The sequence below is a fragment of the Pempheris klunzingeri genome, chromosome 12 (genome assembly GCF_042242105.1).
Source record: "Pempheris klunzingeri isolate RE-2024b chromosome 12, fPemKlu1.hap1, whole genome shotgun sequence".
Lineage (NCBI taxonomy): Eukaryota > Metazoa > Chordata > Actinopteri > Acropomatiformes > Pempheridae > Pempheris > Pempheris klunzingeri.
In genome coordinates, this window is record NC_092023.1 from 5,040,703 (window position 1) to 5,057,856 (window position 17,154).

General features: G+C 43.6%; 2 protein-coding genes across 4 annotated transcripts in view; one reads left to right on the plus strand and one right to left on the minus strand.

Annotated features, from left to right (window-relative positions):
- The window catches only part of slc25a16 (solute carrier family 25 member 16), a 391,343-nt gene that overhangs the window by 318,970 nt on the left and 55,219 nt on the right, over window positions 1-17,154 (minus strand). The gene's annotated exons all lie outside the window — the stretch shown is intronic.
- Window positions 1-17,154, plus strand: part of marchf8 (membrane-associated ring finger (C3HC4) 8) — a 76,514-nt gene that overhangs the window by 19,415 nt on the left and 39,945 nt on the right. The window contains exon 2 of the mRNA XM_070840529.1: window positions 2,115-2,323. Coding sequence (XP_070696630.1) covers window positions 2,216-2,323 — 108 coding nt within the window. The 5' untranslated portion in view covers window positions 2,115-2,215. The remainder of the gene's footprint in view (window positions 1-2,114; window positions 2,324-17,154) is intronic.

Consider the following 17,154-nt stretch of genomic DNA (forward strand, 5'->3'; position numbering starts at 1 on the left):
CACTCGTGTTTTATCTCTTAATTTGTCAAACGGCAACACTTTACCTCCCATTTAACATTCATGAGCATTACATTAATAAACAGTATCATCATTCAGAACTTCACCTGTGAAGATGCATTTTCTATTTCACTATATTGTCATTGATTATCTGTTTTATACACCAGCCTCCACTTATGGATAACAGAGGGATAAATACATTGTGAGGCACTTATATCTGGTTACAGCTACAGGCTTAAAGTGAAGTAGTAAGTCTGCTGTCCAAACCTGGACAAACATCCTGAATTTCTTCCATCAGCCTTTACAATTCTTTTCTCTTTCCAGGTCTCTTTTCCAGCTCTCATCAAAAAATATAACCAAATAAGATTAATTGATAATTACTTGAAAGAGGAGTTGCTTTCCAGTCATGTTTGTCTCCGAGGATAAACGGTAGGAGTATAAAATTGATGATGTTTATCTATGACATGGGCAACCATTTTTTTTCTCTGAGCTTTCACTCTCCACTCGTTCCTCCAGTGCGTCCAGGACTACCACCAGGTTACTGCTTTGCTAGCTCCGTCTTGTTGGTCCTTATTAACACACAATCCCCCTCCCTCTTTGGCACCAAGCTGAGACTGCCAGCTGTTGCCCAAGACGCTGATATGACCGCTGACTGTGTGTGATGGAGAGTTCGTATGAGCATAATCAGCTCTCCATCTTGATAAAATTCTTATTAGAGACAGAACACTGATGAACTGTGGAGGCAGCTCTGGCTGTGCTGCTCTGTTTCTGAAGCTTCTCCTCTGAACTCGTGTGGCATTCTCAGTCCAAATCCTACATCACCATCAGCATCGGCACCGCCTCCCCTCCTGCCATCAGCGCTGGTCTCTGATTACTGCCATTTCTCTGACCTCCCATCTGTCTGCTTGCTTTTTGGTTTCTTAATCCTGTCATTTTCATACTGCAGACCTTTAGGGTTTTGTTTGGCAAACAGGCCGGCGTGCAAACACATACACATGTATACGCTGCCTGGTGGGGAGAAGGAGCTAAAGCTTAATTGCTGTCAGTGGCGGTACAGATGGCTGCATTAACTGAAGTTAAAACGACCCATATGTAAAAGCTCTTGTGTAACTCCCCGGGACATCCGCGTACCGCTGCTGCTCTCATGACTCTGTCTGTGTGAATCTATCCAAGAATGACAGGGAAGCACGCACACCGCTGCTCTCTCTTCTGTGGAAGCCATGGCCCTGAATTTCCAGGTCTTTGGGGAAAAAATGAAAACCTGCACACAGGATCACCTCTGCAGTGATTTATGACACACTTCGGGGATCACCTCTGTGATAATTTATTACTCTCCGTGCTTGTGCTATTCTGAGACAAACTTCTGCTCTCTTCTGGAAAATCACAACAGACGACTGCACCCTTGGTGGTTTGAGGATAGACCAGAGTTTCTTACACCCAACTTGAAGTCGGTACCAAGAACAGTTCATTAGCCTGCTCTTGTGGAAATCTGTTGTGGTTTAAAGACAAGGTTACCCAAAATAAACCACAATTACGGATTTTAGTTAATTTTATGCACACATTCTGTGCGTCCATTCTTGTCTTTGTTTAGCATTTTTCACACTATCCTTGCATGCCTGTTTTTTTTAAGTCTGACTTATCATTTCAAGTATAAAGCTACCAATAAACCCAAAATACAAGAAAGAAGACACTGGTGCTTGTAAAAATGTGCAAATCTTTAGTGATGATCACACAAAATATTACTATAGAACAGTTTGAAATATTTTTTCTCTATTCCCATATTAAAATGAAAAAATTAATTACCCTTAATACAGGGTGTTAACATGTAAAGTCATGGCGCGCAGGTTTATGAATAAGATACGGTGTGAAAGTGCCTCGTCGACACTTTCATCTGGTTTTCTCAGCTTGACTCGACATGTTATATAAATAAAACATGCACAGTGTCATCCTCATCAAAATCTATGAAGAGAACACAAAATGCAGCTGTGCCACTACAGGACTTTTTATTTCTCATTTCTTGTGTTTCAGCCCTGCAGATACGGTGATGTATAGAATGTTTTTGTATCATATATGAATCCCATAGCTAATCTCCCTCTGTCCCATGTGTCCTTTTGCAGAACAGTGGGGGCAAGGTGTCGTAGTTCAGACCATCATGCCCTTTGCTCTGGCAGCTGAACAAGAAGTGCTTGTGTGAGCGTCCCCGGTTGGCTCTGCTGGGATGAACATGCCACTGCACCAAATCTCTGTCATCCCCCGTGATGTCACCTCATCGCGGGTGTCAGGCAGTGGGAAAGCAAAGGACAAGGACAAGGACAAGGACAAGCAGGTATGTGAGGAGTTAAAAGGCCATGGGTGGGGTCACAGCTGGAAGATTACAGGGTGGTTTTATCCCATGAAGAGCAGTTTTTTTTTTTTTTTATCCTACAGAGATACTTTTTTAACAGAAATGGGGAATTCTGATCTTGGCTCTACGAACTGATTTGCAGATTTAACTTATATCACGTGTATTTGATATGCATGTCTCCACATCTGCACAGGTCCCAAAGCAGCACAGGTCCAGTAGAGTAGATGGAGGCGGAGGAGTAATATCAAAAGCATTTTTAGTGTAAAACAAGAGCATCAGCGGTTTCAGCAAATCCCCAAATGTGACATTTGTTTATGTTCAAACGACAAAACCTTTTGTTTTCTCTTTGTTTTAAGTGCCGGAGTTGACTGTTTTCATATCAGCAGCAAATGAAGTTAAGCTGTGCTTTGTGTCACTCATACACCCACAGGAAGACTTTCTTTTGCCAGATGCCTTAAACATTTTATTATCATGTCTATTCCGGTTGAACATGAACAGACTGTGTTCCTGCCCAGAAAACAATACGAGAACCTACTGAATGCAGAAAGAGTGGTGGGTATGCCAACGACAAGTAGACAAAAACAAATAGGTTGCAATTCCAAATGATAAGATTCTGTGTTGAAGGCACTGAGAGGGGGGTAAATAGTGGAGAAAGTTACCCCAGGTGTCTTGTAGTCATTCATCAGAGAACAATCAGAAAGTTATTTTTTTTTTTAATGCCAGGGGTGTCAATCCTAACACAGCAACTTAAATTCTGCATTACGTTTCCCTCACAAACAAATTATTTCTGCGCAGCCTGTGGGCTGAGCAGAGGTTTTGCATCTAATGAAGCTGGTCAAAGGCTGGTCTGCTTTTTCCATTTGTGCCTCAAACCGCCTCTAGGCCATCTGACTTTGCAGTTTAGGAGTGAACTCCTAAAGGTGCCAGATAAAGGATTTGGTCCATTCCATTTTTAAATCAGTTGGCTACTTCGTGTTTAGAAATAGAATCTGTAAAGTCACCGACTTGGAGCGATTTTGTTCATCATCTCTGCTGCTTTTTTAGAAGGCAGGATAGTTACAGCCTTCACAGAAAAATCTGTAATTTGGAAACCATCAGATCTGCCAAAAAACAGGCCTCAAGCAATCCATCGGGCCACTGCTTATATAGAAGAGGATTAGTCCCACTGAAAGTTCATCTCAGCTTAGATTTTTGATTTGAGGGTTTTGACTTTATTCTCTGCATTTTTCTCGGAAGATTACTCTCAGAAATCCTTCAACTTTTTACATCTGGACATCATATGAATCATCAGGATTTTGCCGTTTGATTTGTCCGTTAGAATGAAGAAAAGCAGGTGTACGATCATGACTGAAGTCTGTTTTCAGTCTCGCACGCAGCTTATCAATCGTCACTTTCACTTCCCTGCCTCTGTTTGTGTACTCCAGCACCATCAAACACCACAGTGAAGTGCTCTCAGAGCGCCGTTGCTTTTTTGAGCTCTGGAACAAAGCGAGGTGCTAAGGCAATATGTCCGTGGCCTGCCCTCTCCTCTCTGCCTCATCAGATCACAATAGATCCTGGGCGCTAAGTGCAGCGGCGCAGGTGTTCTTAAGAGGCTGCTGCATATGGCGCTGTGTTTCAGCCTCCTGCGCCGTACAAGTGATGGCACACACAAGCTGTAAACTGGCCCTGACATATGCAATTTATTTAGCTGCACACACAAACACACACACGTACCTCGCTGATGATTCATTTGCTGGACTAATCTGTTTCACTATGAAACTCAAAATCATGCCACGTCACTGCAGAAGTGAAAATGGACTGAGATTCATTCCAAGGCTTGTGTAACTCAGATACCATTTTGTTGAATGCATGGTTAACAGGATTAAGGGGTTTAAACTCCGAGAACAGTCGTGGCAAGGTTACCGTAGTCTGTTGGGGAATAAAAGTGAAACTGTAAGCTTTATAATGCCTGGAGGGCATTTGGCCTCCCTGCCGCCATGTTTGCTAACAGTGCAAAGATCCAACCCCGTGTTTCACTGCTCAGCATTACTCTGCCTCTGTCTGTCTCCTGCTGGCTGAGCCTCCTTTTCTCCCCCGAGGAATATGTGGATAAACAGCAGCGACTCCTGTCCTCCCCGTGGAACCATCAGCAGAGTGGAGAACGGTGAAAAAGGGGGGTGAGAAAAGAGGAGAAGGAAAAACGCAGAGTGTTTACTTTGAATGCTGATCAGTTTCAGAGTCCTGGAGGTGTGTGTGTGCGTGTGCGTGCCTGCCCAGAGTTTAGTCACAGAGCACAGACCCATCTGGCCCTCTTAGACAACACAACTGGTCTTTTAGTGCCTCAAGAAAAAAAGCAGAACTTTCCTCTACTTAGAATTCAGAGTTAGTCAGCTGCTCCTTTAGAAAGCAACACATCTTTAACTGTTGCTGGCTCCTCTCTGGCTTCTCTCCTGCAGCTCCACTCAAGTTCATTTGTCTTCTTCGAAATCCTCTTTGGGCATGTGCTTGTGGGCACTTTGTCCGTGCCCTGTGGTCCTCCACTTGAGAACTCATGTTTTGTGGATAAATTGAGATTTAAAAAACATTTTAAAAATAGGCTCTAAGTGCTTGGGGAGCAAAGAGTTTTATTTCTTGGGGAGAAAAAGACAGTTCTAAACCCTGGCAAATAACACGGTCAGATTTATTTGAGTTTGGGGCTTTTGATAAGACGTGCAGCAAATGGATTATGCATGAGTTGACAATAATGTAAGCTCTGGCACAGTTTGGTAGGTAGTGAAGGAGAAACACCAAGTCTTGTGGTGTATCTGTGAAATGCATATGAGCAGGAGGTGTTTGTTTTGCAGTGTCACGCACTGGGGTGTATACTGTTAAGACAGCTTCCGTGGACACCTCTGATACTTTCATTTACACATGTATTCACACCCACGTACAGGGCCTCTCTCTCACCATTACTATATTCAGCAGTTTATCTCTCTGACTGCGCACAAACTGAACTCTGAGGTACTTGATACCCGCCCTTTTGATGCTGCATGTATTTTTCATGAAAGCACAAAGAGCGCCGGGAGCTTTGTCCCTCAGTAAATGTGTGTTGGAGTCAAGGACGGAGAAGACTCCCTGTCTTTCGTCTGATGTTTAGTAGTTTGATAATGGCCGCCTCCACAGAGCTCTTGGGCACTGATGGAGTCAGGCTTTGTAGAGACCAATATCAAACACTGACCGCCACAGCAAAAACCTTCAACACAGCCTCCAGGCTAGACAAGGACTTTTTACCGTCTCGGTCTTTGGTTATTTAATGAAACGCTTCTGGTTTAGTGACCTAACTTGCATTTGTTCCCTGAATTTCATATTTGAAATGGCACTCTTGCACTTTTGGTTTAGTTTAAGCATTTTGGCTGCGATGGCAGATAGCAGGTTTTACACTCTGCCTTACTTTTCTGGAAAATATTGTCCAGACAAATACTGTTTGATTAAAATCGACGAATGTGTTTAAAACATATTTGGAAAATGTTTCTATGCCTCAGGGCTGAGAAACATATTTTCAAACATTTGGTGGATCTAAACTGTCCAAATCAGTCCCCTCCAGATTGCTGTGCCCAGGGGCTTGCAAATGGAAATGCCATGATAATCACCCAGAAAGCCTTGGGGCTGAGTAAACTAGCCATGAAATGCTGAATTATCCTGAAAAGGAGTGTTTACATGTGTGTGACTCGAGTGTGTATAAGGTAAACTCCAGGTGGAACTAGAGGATGTGATCGGTTTATTTAGCCAACACCAGCCGTATTTTGTTTTCTCACATGCACAAATGATCTCTGACACACACACACACACACACACACAAGGTCTGTTCGCCCTACTGCACATCCAGGTGATATTCAGGTTACACAATAAAGACGTGTGTGTGTTTATATGCATGTTTGTGAGAAAATATGTGCACACACACACACAAGCGCACACCCGTACATTCATCCTGGTGTAGAAGTTCCAAGGCCAGACAGGTTCCCTTGGCCTCTCTATAGCGCAGAAGCTGGAGAGAGAAGATAGGACATAGACGGAAAAGGATTCTGTCTATTCTGGTGGAAAGTTTTCATAAAGGTGTGAATGTCGAGCGTCAGCAAACTAACCTACTTTACACATGCCATTCCTCGTGGAATTCAGAAAGATTTCACAAACTCTCCCCCCCGTCTCTCTGATTTACAGTTAATACAAAATCATTAGTGACTGAGAACTGAAGAAAGTTAACGAATACATTTTTATTTTCAGTACCAACTTGCAGGATTGACGACCCTCAGTGTGTATACTGCAGTCCGTAAATCTGCTGCAGCCATTTTTCTGCCTGTCTGTCTCACTATCTCAGTCTCTCCTCCTGGAAACACGCACGCGAGGATGTCAGGTTGCAGGTACACACTCGCATATATACACACACACACACATGCCAGCAGCTGGTGTTGTTAGTCAAGCCCATCTGTCCAGGACTTGCACAAGTCTCCCAGAGGACCCGGCTCTGCTGAGCCACTTGAGGTTGAAGTGTTAAAAAACATAATTAAATGTGGAGGAGCCGACATGACGACTGGGCCTTTGAGGGCCGTGGCTGCTTTAAGGAAGGACTTTGTTTCACTTTGTTAAAGATTTCATTTCATTAGCCCCTGTGATGGCTCCACAGGTTATTTTGCCTTCTTTTGGTAGCCGTGTTATGTTAAGTTTTCTATATTCGGTTATAATTGACCCATAGCAGAGGAAAATAGACGAGGAGGAGAAGAGGCATGGCAGGAAATAATTACACTCCCCTTCACTGCTCTCTATTCTAGTAGACATGGCATAATGCTTTATCATCAGAGTCGAAAGAGTATTTCCTTTGTCTCCAGTGTGAGAGGGTACGTTCCTTGCTGTGTGTATTCTCTGCTTTTGGATGAGCAGCTATTAGCAGAGACAGAGACGTTCAGAGGTGACAATATCTTCCAATTAACCCCTGCCACACCGCCGTCCACCTCCTCCACCCACACGTACACGCATATAGGCACGCTCTCAGGGCTCTCTGTGATGCCAAATAAGTAGTCTGGTTAAGTAAATATGTCCGTATGCTAAGCTGCTTTTAGGTGTCCTCACATTTTCATATGGTAATCTGATGATTTACATATTATGTGGGCTGTTGTATAATGGAATCCGACAGATGTAAAGCTATTAACCTACTAACCTACAGGAATGTGTTCAGCCCGTCACTGCAGGAACAGAAAGTGCTCCTAAACTTAAAAAAAGCCATCAGCTGTAAAAGCCATCAGGTTTGCTTGAATACATTTAAAGGAATCAATTAAATTTTTGCACCCATGGTGCATTATGAATATTTCTGTTAAAGGAGTGACTGTAGATGTAGTGCACAGAGACACAAGTGAAGAGCCAGCAGATAACCAAGGACAGGCGTGCAGACGGCCCGAGCTGAACAAAACAAAAAAAAAAAACACACAGATGAAGTTAATGAAGTTATTTCCAAGAGGGAGAAATGAAATCACCACATGAAAGGCTGCAGTTGCCGGTCCTCTCTCGTCTTTGAGACACTGCTGCCTCGTTCAGCTGCCTCTGTTCCATCCAGAGCTCTCTGCTGCACTTCTGCTCATCGGAAGGTGTCTCCACAAGGTGTCTGTGGACACTGTTTAATTGCCTGTGACATGCTGACTCGATTCCTGTGACTCAAATGCGAACATTCAGCCACCTCCTGCCAGATCAATGGTGGATGCTCTCTGAGTGCTCCCACAGTGCCCAAATTCGTCTTCCTGAGGAGACGCTGCAGATGTTTCCCCTGGAGCTCGTCATCTGGTTCTGTGCAGTGTGACGCACAATGGCCGCCAAATGTGTGCTATTATGGAGCCATACACTGCTGTTGTGTAATGAAAGTTTGATAGGGCTCGGCGCTGTCATACTCTGTTGTGGGGGCCGCTATGTGGTGAGCACATATGCACATAACAAGTCTCTTTTGTACGTTCAGTGAAAGATGGTCATTCACTTTCTAGTCAGATATCATAATGAGATTCCCAGCTGTCGATCGTTTGTAGGAAGAGGACTTTTTTTTTTTCATTCGTCACAAGAAGCCACTTGAGTCTCTTAGAGACTGTGGCTGCATGTTATTTTCGTCCGTCTCGCTTTATGTGTTGATCTGCTTCTCCTCTCCTTCCTCCTCCCACCACCTCCCCTTTTTCATCCTCTTCCATCATCCTCTCATGGCGTTATGCGGAGGAAGATTAACACGGTTAATCTCTCCGCCTATGGATTCACTATTGTGACCACACTGTGAACTCCTCCTAGCTGCTGTCTGGCTGTCTGGGGAGGCAGATGCCCAACGGCTGCAGATGTTGACGGCTGTAATTCAGTATCGGAAACAGAACCAGAACCAGCTTTAAATGTTAGAATGCTCACATGCTGAACTAAGATGGTGAACATTATACCTGCTTGACATCAGCCTGTTAGCAATGCCATTGTGAGCATGAAGACGATATCATTAAGCGTATGACCCCAATGACTTGACTGTGACCTTACGCCTCTGTACCGACGGCCTTAGATGACACAGCGAAGTAAACAGTCATTACCTTTTGTTTTTCTCAGGATTGAACTAAACAGGGCTCATTTACTGCGGCTGTTTATACTGCAGACAAGAGAGCTGAAGAATGGAGGCTGTAATTGTCATGTCTGAGAGGCTGGAATAGGAGCTGACCTAGACATACATATTATATATTAGTTTAAAGATATCCGTTAAATTTAGCTGATATAATTTCAGTCCTCTGGTTAAATGACCACATTGCAGCGCTGTACGCTGCCTCACAGGCGTCATAGGTGAACATTATTCACAAGTTGTGAAGGTGCCACTGAAAACTGTGCAGTGTGGAGCTATTTTAAAATGGAAAATGAAAGCAGTCAAACCGCCACTTGTTTAAAGTTGGTCTTTAAAGCAGTTTGATAGGAAGAAAGAGACCAAGAATCCAACAAGCAGTTTTGTTTCCCCTGTTTCTGCAGCAGAAATGAAATGAGAAGTGAATATTTTACCAAATTTTCGGCGCAAATAGTTTTAATATTAGTGGCAGCTTTTATGGTTTATTCTTTTTCAGAAAATGAAAATATCAAAGCTTTTTTTTTTTTTTCATTCAATGTTGAAGCACATCTTCAGTGAGCTGAATTGCCTTCACTCCTTTCAAGTGTGTACAGTACAGCTGGGTGATGATAGAAATTATAGATATCAAACAAAAGTGAGGTGTTGGCAGATGATATTACATTATCTGGATGAGGAGGCCCTGGTGTTATTGCCTGCACGTACTCTGTATGTAAACATGTGTATATATATGTACATAATTTACAGTTTAAATAAATGATGATGATGATGATGCTCAGGGATTTGCTGATCATCACATGCGAGATGCTAACCAAATTTTGATGTTTTAATATTCTCACAGGAGAGCTTCTAAAGAGCCAAATAAGCCTTCATCCCTCATCATGTTTCTTTGAAAAAAACGCAGCGCTGAAATGCTGGATGAAATGATGGACAGATCAGTAGAAATCCGTCAGTTTGTTTCTGAATCAAAGGTGCGAGCTCACTGCACACCGAGAGCATTCAGCTGATGGACAAATAATATACTTTACTGGAGGGAGAGAATCAGTTCTTGTTATGTTGAAAAGAAAACGGTGTTCAAAAAAGGAGCTCCCATAGGCAGAGTAGAATACCAGATGTTTGTTGCTTGGAAATGTCTGCAGCCTGAAGCCCAGCGCTTTTGATCCACTAGGTGTGCAGTAACTAACTAAAGAAAGGTTCATCTTATAAGGCTTGTTTAGAGAGATGTAACTGTCTCAAGATCAGTGCCTCACTGTCAGACAGATGATATGTAGACATGGAGGTTTTTAAGTAAATTAGTTGCTATTGCAGGTGTAGTTTGAGACAAATGTTGTCCCCTGACCCTGGCAAGCGAACATGTTATTTTTCCATTTGTGCACCGCTGGGCCAGTTCAAGAAATGAGAGTAACCGATAAAGATAATGGCCAGCGAGAGTCATGAAGTACCGTGGCACGGGTCATAAGTCACTCTTGAACCCATGAAATTGTGTTCGCAGTGCTCATCTTATCCCTCCTCAGCCTTTGGATAGTACAGCTGTATGAAAGCACGAGTGCCTGGTCTCCTGATGAGGCTCTCCCAGCACACTGCAGAGGGCAGAGGACTATGAGCCGGCATTGACATTCACCTCCGTGTACCAAGAACAGAAATTGAGTATGGGTGGAGTGCACCGAACAACCACAGAGCAAGGGGCCAGGAGAGAGAATATAAAGATAAGGTGAAAGAGAGCACAATAACTGTCTGTTGTAAACAACGTGAAGAAAGCCAGAGCGAGAGAGGAGCGTGTTGTTGCTGTAGAAACAGAGCAAAGACTGAATAAGAGCACTATTGGCAGGACTGAAGCAGCAGAGGCACAATGTGGAGAAATAGTCTGCCGTTCACCCCGACATGTCTCAGCTTTGCTTCTGGCGGAGCTGTCAAATGCTTTATGTGCCTGGAGCACCATGCTTTGCTACTTCACTAGTATTCAGGTTGCAGGCGCTCAGAGGACCGACGCCGTCCACCGTCTGAACCACTGTCCCATGTTGTAGATCTCTAGTCTTTAGCAAGGACAACCTGAATCAGGAAGATGTCTTCTCTGTGAAATTGAGGTGAAGCGTGTTTGTTAGAGCATGAGCTGTGGATACTTGCTGTCAGTCCCCTGTCGTTGTGATTGATGTGTTTATTTGAACCCATACACCTTCCACTGAGGCCTAAGGAGGGAGGCGGGTGGCTACCCCATTATCCGTTGCCGCCGGTCTAGCTGCCAGGGGTGACAGCAACCGGGTCCTTTTATTGCTTATATGCACGAGCACACTTTTCTTCTCTCTCTCTCTCTCTCTATAAGGGCTGCGGCCTCCCTCAGGCGTCCTAACGATGGTGCTTTATGTGAAACATGAAAATCTCAGGCCACTTAGATGAGACAAGTATGGGGGGGCAGGCAGATAAAGAGAGTCATCACCGCTGAAACCAACCTCCCGAGGACTTTGTTGAGCTGTTGCCTAAACCAGTGTTGTTTTTATCTTTTTACTTTGAACCACAAAGACTCGAGGAACTTCACGGAACAGTACCCATCTCTAAACCGCCATTATCCATTTTAAGGTTAACAAACTCCCTAATTATACTATAATTGCTTTTCTTGCACACACACACTGCCCATATTAGCATTAATGTTCAGGAATGCTTTGCACACATGCACCCATTGTTTGTTTCAGCGTCTTGGAAACACGGTTGAGAAAGTGTTTGGATGTTTGTGTGAGAACATTTTCATCTCTTCACTCTGAAGATTGTCGTCGTCGTCATTATAAACCTGCTACGGCAGTACGTGTTGAGCAATATCTTCAAAGCACATGTGCAGTCAACAGTGACGACTGATGGTGTGGGCAAACCGTCGCCTGTCGAGTATTTATTTATTTTAGATTGTATGCTTGTGTGATTTGACGGAGATGACAGTCATCCACAGTTGTTGGCGCACAGAACAGAGTCTCCTGTGTTTCGGGCTGCACACACTGACTCCAGGAAGTGTGCAGATCTGGGCAAGGGGAAAGGATTTTTCTCTTGGATTGGCAGCAAACCTGTTGAGCGTGCTCTCGGTGTCGAAGTGCGTTTGTGTGTCGTCCAACTTGCCCGCACACACATAGAAAGGAAGTCAGTCACATGATTGAAAGCTGAGACTGCTGCACTATTAAAGACAAAGATATGTGATGACACAGAATTGAGGGAGGACAATGGTGTATTAGTGAGTGGTGGAAGAGGATCTGATGCGTTGCCCCTATTGACCACTCAAAGTACTCTGACTGAATACCAAACATATAGACCGCTGTTGATCTCCCAGGGAGCTGGATTACTCTGCTGAACAAACAGCTGATACTCTGTCTGCAGAAAAGGGGCACTTTGCATGAATGAGGAGAGCGTAAAATATACCGTTTCCATGAAATTGTTACCACTTCTCTTTTCCTGAGAATGTGATGTCTATGTCATTAGCTACTTGTCTTTCCTCTCTGTAATCAGTAATTCCCGTGTGTGTGTGTACGTGTGTGTGTGTGTGTACGTGTGTGTACTCTATAACACTGTTGACTCACGGATGACATGAAGAGCAAATATCTCATGTGGCTCTAAACTTTAAGTTGAACTTGTTGTTGAACTTGTTGCAAAGGCTACAATGGTAATGAATGAGAGAGGGAAGGAACAAGCACAGGAGAATTGCTGTAAAAGCCAAAAGATGTCATCGGGAAAGTATCAGCATCTGCTTCCTCTTTGAGAGCTGATTTTAGTCCCACTTCATGTGAAAACTCCACTCTTTACCAATGATATTTGCTCAAAGCCGTCTGCACACAGACGGACAGCTGATCAGACCAATGTTGACGGAGTGGAGTGAGATTGGCGCAGTGATTGGGAGGAGGTTTGAGTCAATTGAGTGTTTGGTGTAAAATGTACTGTAGATAGAGAGAAGGAAAATGTAGAGGAGGATGGGGAATAGCAGAATGTGTTTCAGATGGCAGCAGTGGGAGATGGAAATGGAGAAACAGCAAAGGTTGGAGAGTGGGCCGGCTGGGAGCGATGGGATTTTAACTTCATGCTCATCACTTCAAAAGACCAGCTGCAAAATGCAGTCTGCTCCTCAGCACACCTTCTTCCATCTTTCTCTCTGTCTCTCTCCTCCTAACCTGAGGTGAAGTGGATCATTTCGGAGAATGTGAGGCCTAATAGTTACGGTTTGATATGCTGTGCAGTTTTCTTTCACAGAGACAACCTCAGTGTCCCGGGGCTCCAGCTCATTCAGTGCTGCATGTAAGTCTCGGCTCTGCACTCCACTCTGCTTAATGTGAGCAGCAGCGGTCATGGAGAACTGCATTTTTGCAGTCTGACATTGTTACATACAGTTGAAACGAGGGGGGAGAGTTTGAGACAATCAAAATGCAGCCTTCTTGTTGTGTTTCTCGCTGTGATGTGCCTCTCTTCCATTTTACCGTCGTCATGCTGCCTTGTAGTGTCGTGAAAATGATCTGAAGCAAGTCACAACAGCTTGCAGTGGCCTCATTGTCAGACCCTCGCAGCTGTGTCATGGCACAGAAAACAATCCAGACCGATGCCGTCGCCCATATGGACGCGAAATGGGCCACACGTGATGAGCAGCGGGCTTGTGACGCCAGCACCTTGTCGCCTGTCGATCAGGAATCGCTGCTGAGGTGACAAACGTGGTAACACGGCAAATAAGGATGAGAAAAGCTACAACAGGCTTCAGCTGAGGGGTTTGAGATTGCAGCAGAGGAGAATGATGAGTTCTGAGAGAAGGGAGGGTTGTGTTACCTTGAAGTGGAGGTCACGGCGAGGAGTGGACTATCGCATCTCGTAAATCTTGTACAGAAGTCACCAGAAACCAGTTTTAATAAATATTAGTAGTAGTATTAAGTTGAAATACCTGAATTTTGCTGCGTCACTCATTGCATTTCACTGTTTTGCTTTGTAAGTTTAGTGAATGCTGCTCTTATTTTGGTAAATTCCTAATAATTTCCTTCTTAGTTTCCAATCAATTTAATTTGGCCGAAATTACTTGTAAAATAGAGACGGTTCAATTGCTGCTCTTGCAGTTAAATTATTCCAATTCAATGTTGTGTATCATGACAGTCTTTTATTCGGTGCACAGCAGCGAAGGATTACACATGAGCAGACAGTTCAGCATAAGTGAACAATCTCAAATGCAGCAGCTCTTTCAAGGAAATTCCTCTGTAAAATAACCCTAAAATAAATGTCTCAGACTTGTCTCTGTTCCCCTATAATTAGTCCCAAATTATATGGCTCTTCCTTGGACGCTTTCAAACAATAGTTAAGAGGGAGTAACAGAGTCGTAAAGTAAAACATCCTCACTCTAAACTATGTTGTTTTTCAGCTGGGTTGATGGTATGTGCATGAGCAGGTCAGCAGGGGGCAGTAGAGCAAATGGTGTTTATGAGCATAGAGTAGCACTCTGTTCCTTTGTGGTGTCAAAACCAGTAGATTTGTACTTGGAACCCAGATTAGTTTAATCTGTCTTGTCATTTTGGGTTAAACTAGACTACAACCTGTCTGCCTACAAACCAGTATGATGGGTTTTATTATCTGTAGTTCAGCCTCAAGAGATTCAGTCCTAAATGTGCCCTTTTCCTCCTCAAACTTTGTAAACCTGAATCTAACTTGTCATTTCTTATAACTACAAGCATTTAACTCCAAAATATTATAGCTCCCTAGTTTCTCTTTTCTGCCTGAAAGGTTGAGCTTTTGGGTTTGAACATTTCCGAGCCTTCAAAATGCAAATATACCTTTTACGGTGAAATGCAGGCACGAGGCATGTAAGACGAACAGCCTTTAAATGCAAATTACTTCTGCTGCTATGGACCGTATTTATCCGGGAGCCAAATGAGGTCGGACCTCAAAATGGCGATCGGAGTGGGTGGGTGGTGGACAGATTCATTGCGCCATCCTTCATCCATCATCAGCGCACGGAGGTGGGAGAGGAAGACGGTGTGTTAATCCAAGGTTACCTGCCTGAGGTAGTTGTGGTGTAGAGGAGTGAATAGTTGCATCTCACTGGTGTGCATAACATCAAAGCATCTAATTCTACAAACAAGCTGAGTTGGAAAGAAATGAATCTGTCTGAGGAGTTTCTGTTTACTGTAGTCTTTTGTTCATTGGCAAAACAACACTCTCTGAAGATGCTGTCCTCTGATGGTTGGACGTGGAGGAATTATTTATACTTCCTCTTTGTGTAGTTTTTTTTTTTGTAAAGAGATGCATGCTGGTTTCTGTACAGCTACATCAGAGGTAAAACAGTTCAACTTGGTGTTTAACATTACATCGCGGCCATGTTTCCGTACTATCCTTAAACATGGTTTGATAGCTATGAGCTGAGACGCTTCACTGAGGTGGTTTTGACCTGTTGGCTGTGGCTGAAAGCAGAAATGCAAGGTTTAGATGCAGGAGAGGTAGCTTTGTAACCCCCAGGCGTGTTTGTCTGCCAGGAACCACCCGCTGATAGTTCGCATGCTGCAGGGAAGCTGCTTACAGCCCTGAAATCCTGATCAGATCTTTGAAGTCAAAAGTACAGCTGTAGTTGAAGAGGATGTTATTGTATTCTGAGTGTGTGCATGTCTTTAAAATATCCTAATCCGTATATTTGCAATGCAGACATCTCCACCTGTCTGGGGTCGGTAATGGGGCGCCATCTGTTTAACAGCAGGTGATGATTGATGATGTCATAGCTAGTGGACAAGGGCCAAAACGGAGCGAGGCGGGTACTGAGGAGTGGGTGCATTAGTGTTTCTTTTTTTTTTTTCCACATATGGAGGTCATTCCTGCAGTGATGCACACGGATAACAAAAGTTCAGCGAAGAAGATGGACTTTGTGAAGACACGGCTGGATCAATTGTGTTCACACAGCCTTTGAAAAATGCTGTTTTCCTTTTACTTCAAAGGCTGAAAAAGTCAGGGAAAATAAAACGCAGAGCCTTAAAACTGTTTATGCTACCTCGGTATTTGAGATAGACATGATAACAATCTTAATTGACCTCATCAGGCTGCTAATGTTAGTAGAAGACAGAGCGAAAGCTGGACTGAGCCTGCCCATTGATTTTACTTCAAAGCCTGCATACAGCTACTGTAATTACCTCTGTCAGTAAGAAGAATTAGCAATGCGCGTCCATTTGCCGTCATTCAGTTTTAAATTTAAATATCCGTGCTGGTGTTTTAGCCATTTTTGTAAATCTAACCCGTAGTCAGGCTAATTGTCTGATGCTGGAGACATTAGGTCAGCTAGGTCGAGTGTTAAAAAGCACAATGAGCTTTAGCTCCGTGCCGCTGGCTGCATCTCAATGGCTTTGATAACCTGTCTCATCAAATGAGCGCGCACACATTCATACCATGGAGGTTTAATTAAATTAAGATTTTGGTCATACTTGCATACACTTAGATCCACCCAAGTGGAAGTGTCCCGCAGGATCTGTGTCTGTATCCAGCTTCTGCTCTGCTCCTTATAGACCCTAATGCACTGGTGAAATGTTTATCTAATTTAGAAGGTTATCACCAGCCGCGGGTGCTGATGTGGATACTGATAGAGTCAATGCTTAAGTCTACACAGCAAATGCTGCAGGTCCTCCTTTTTCCTTTTACCAAACACTGATAAGCCCAGATGCTGGCAGATGTCAAAGAGAGGGCCGTGTGGCTGCTAGGTAGCGCATATCTTTAATGTGACGTGTCTGAGTATACGATAAATGGCAACCTTGTGTGCAAATTTGTGGGAATTAAAAAGAACTGGGAGTAAGTTGGCAGTGTGCAGATATTTTCTTAGTTCTTTTATATAGAGTATTGTTACGCAGGACCTGCAAAGCCCTAATCCACAGCTGCTGCCTATTAAGCTGCTGAATCAGGGACAAACCAGACTGTGCTTGTACTGGTCCCAGCAGTGAATGTGTGTCACTGAGTGACAAACTTCCACGAATAAGTAAAGGTAAAAAAGGTCAAAATGAAGTAGAATTTTGTATCCCAAACAACATTTTATAGACATCCATCGCCGTTAAACACAAGTGTCTCTTTCATATATTTCTTGCCTTTTCTGTCTCATCCACTGTTTGGGACATGGTACCAGGTAGTTCCTGGGAAAAAAGGAAAGCAGCTATGCTTCGCTAAGCTTTCCTACACTTCATCAGACATGCATTTGCCAAACCAACCACAATCATTGTTGCCTCTATTGGCCAATGTAGGAAACAACACACTACAACATAATTTTCCACCA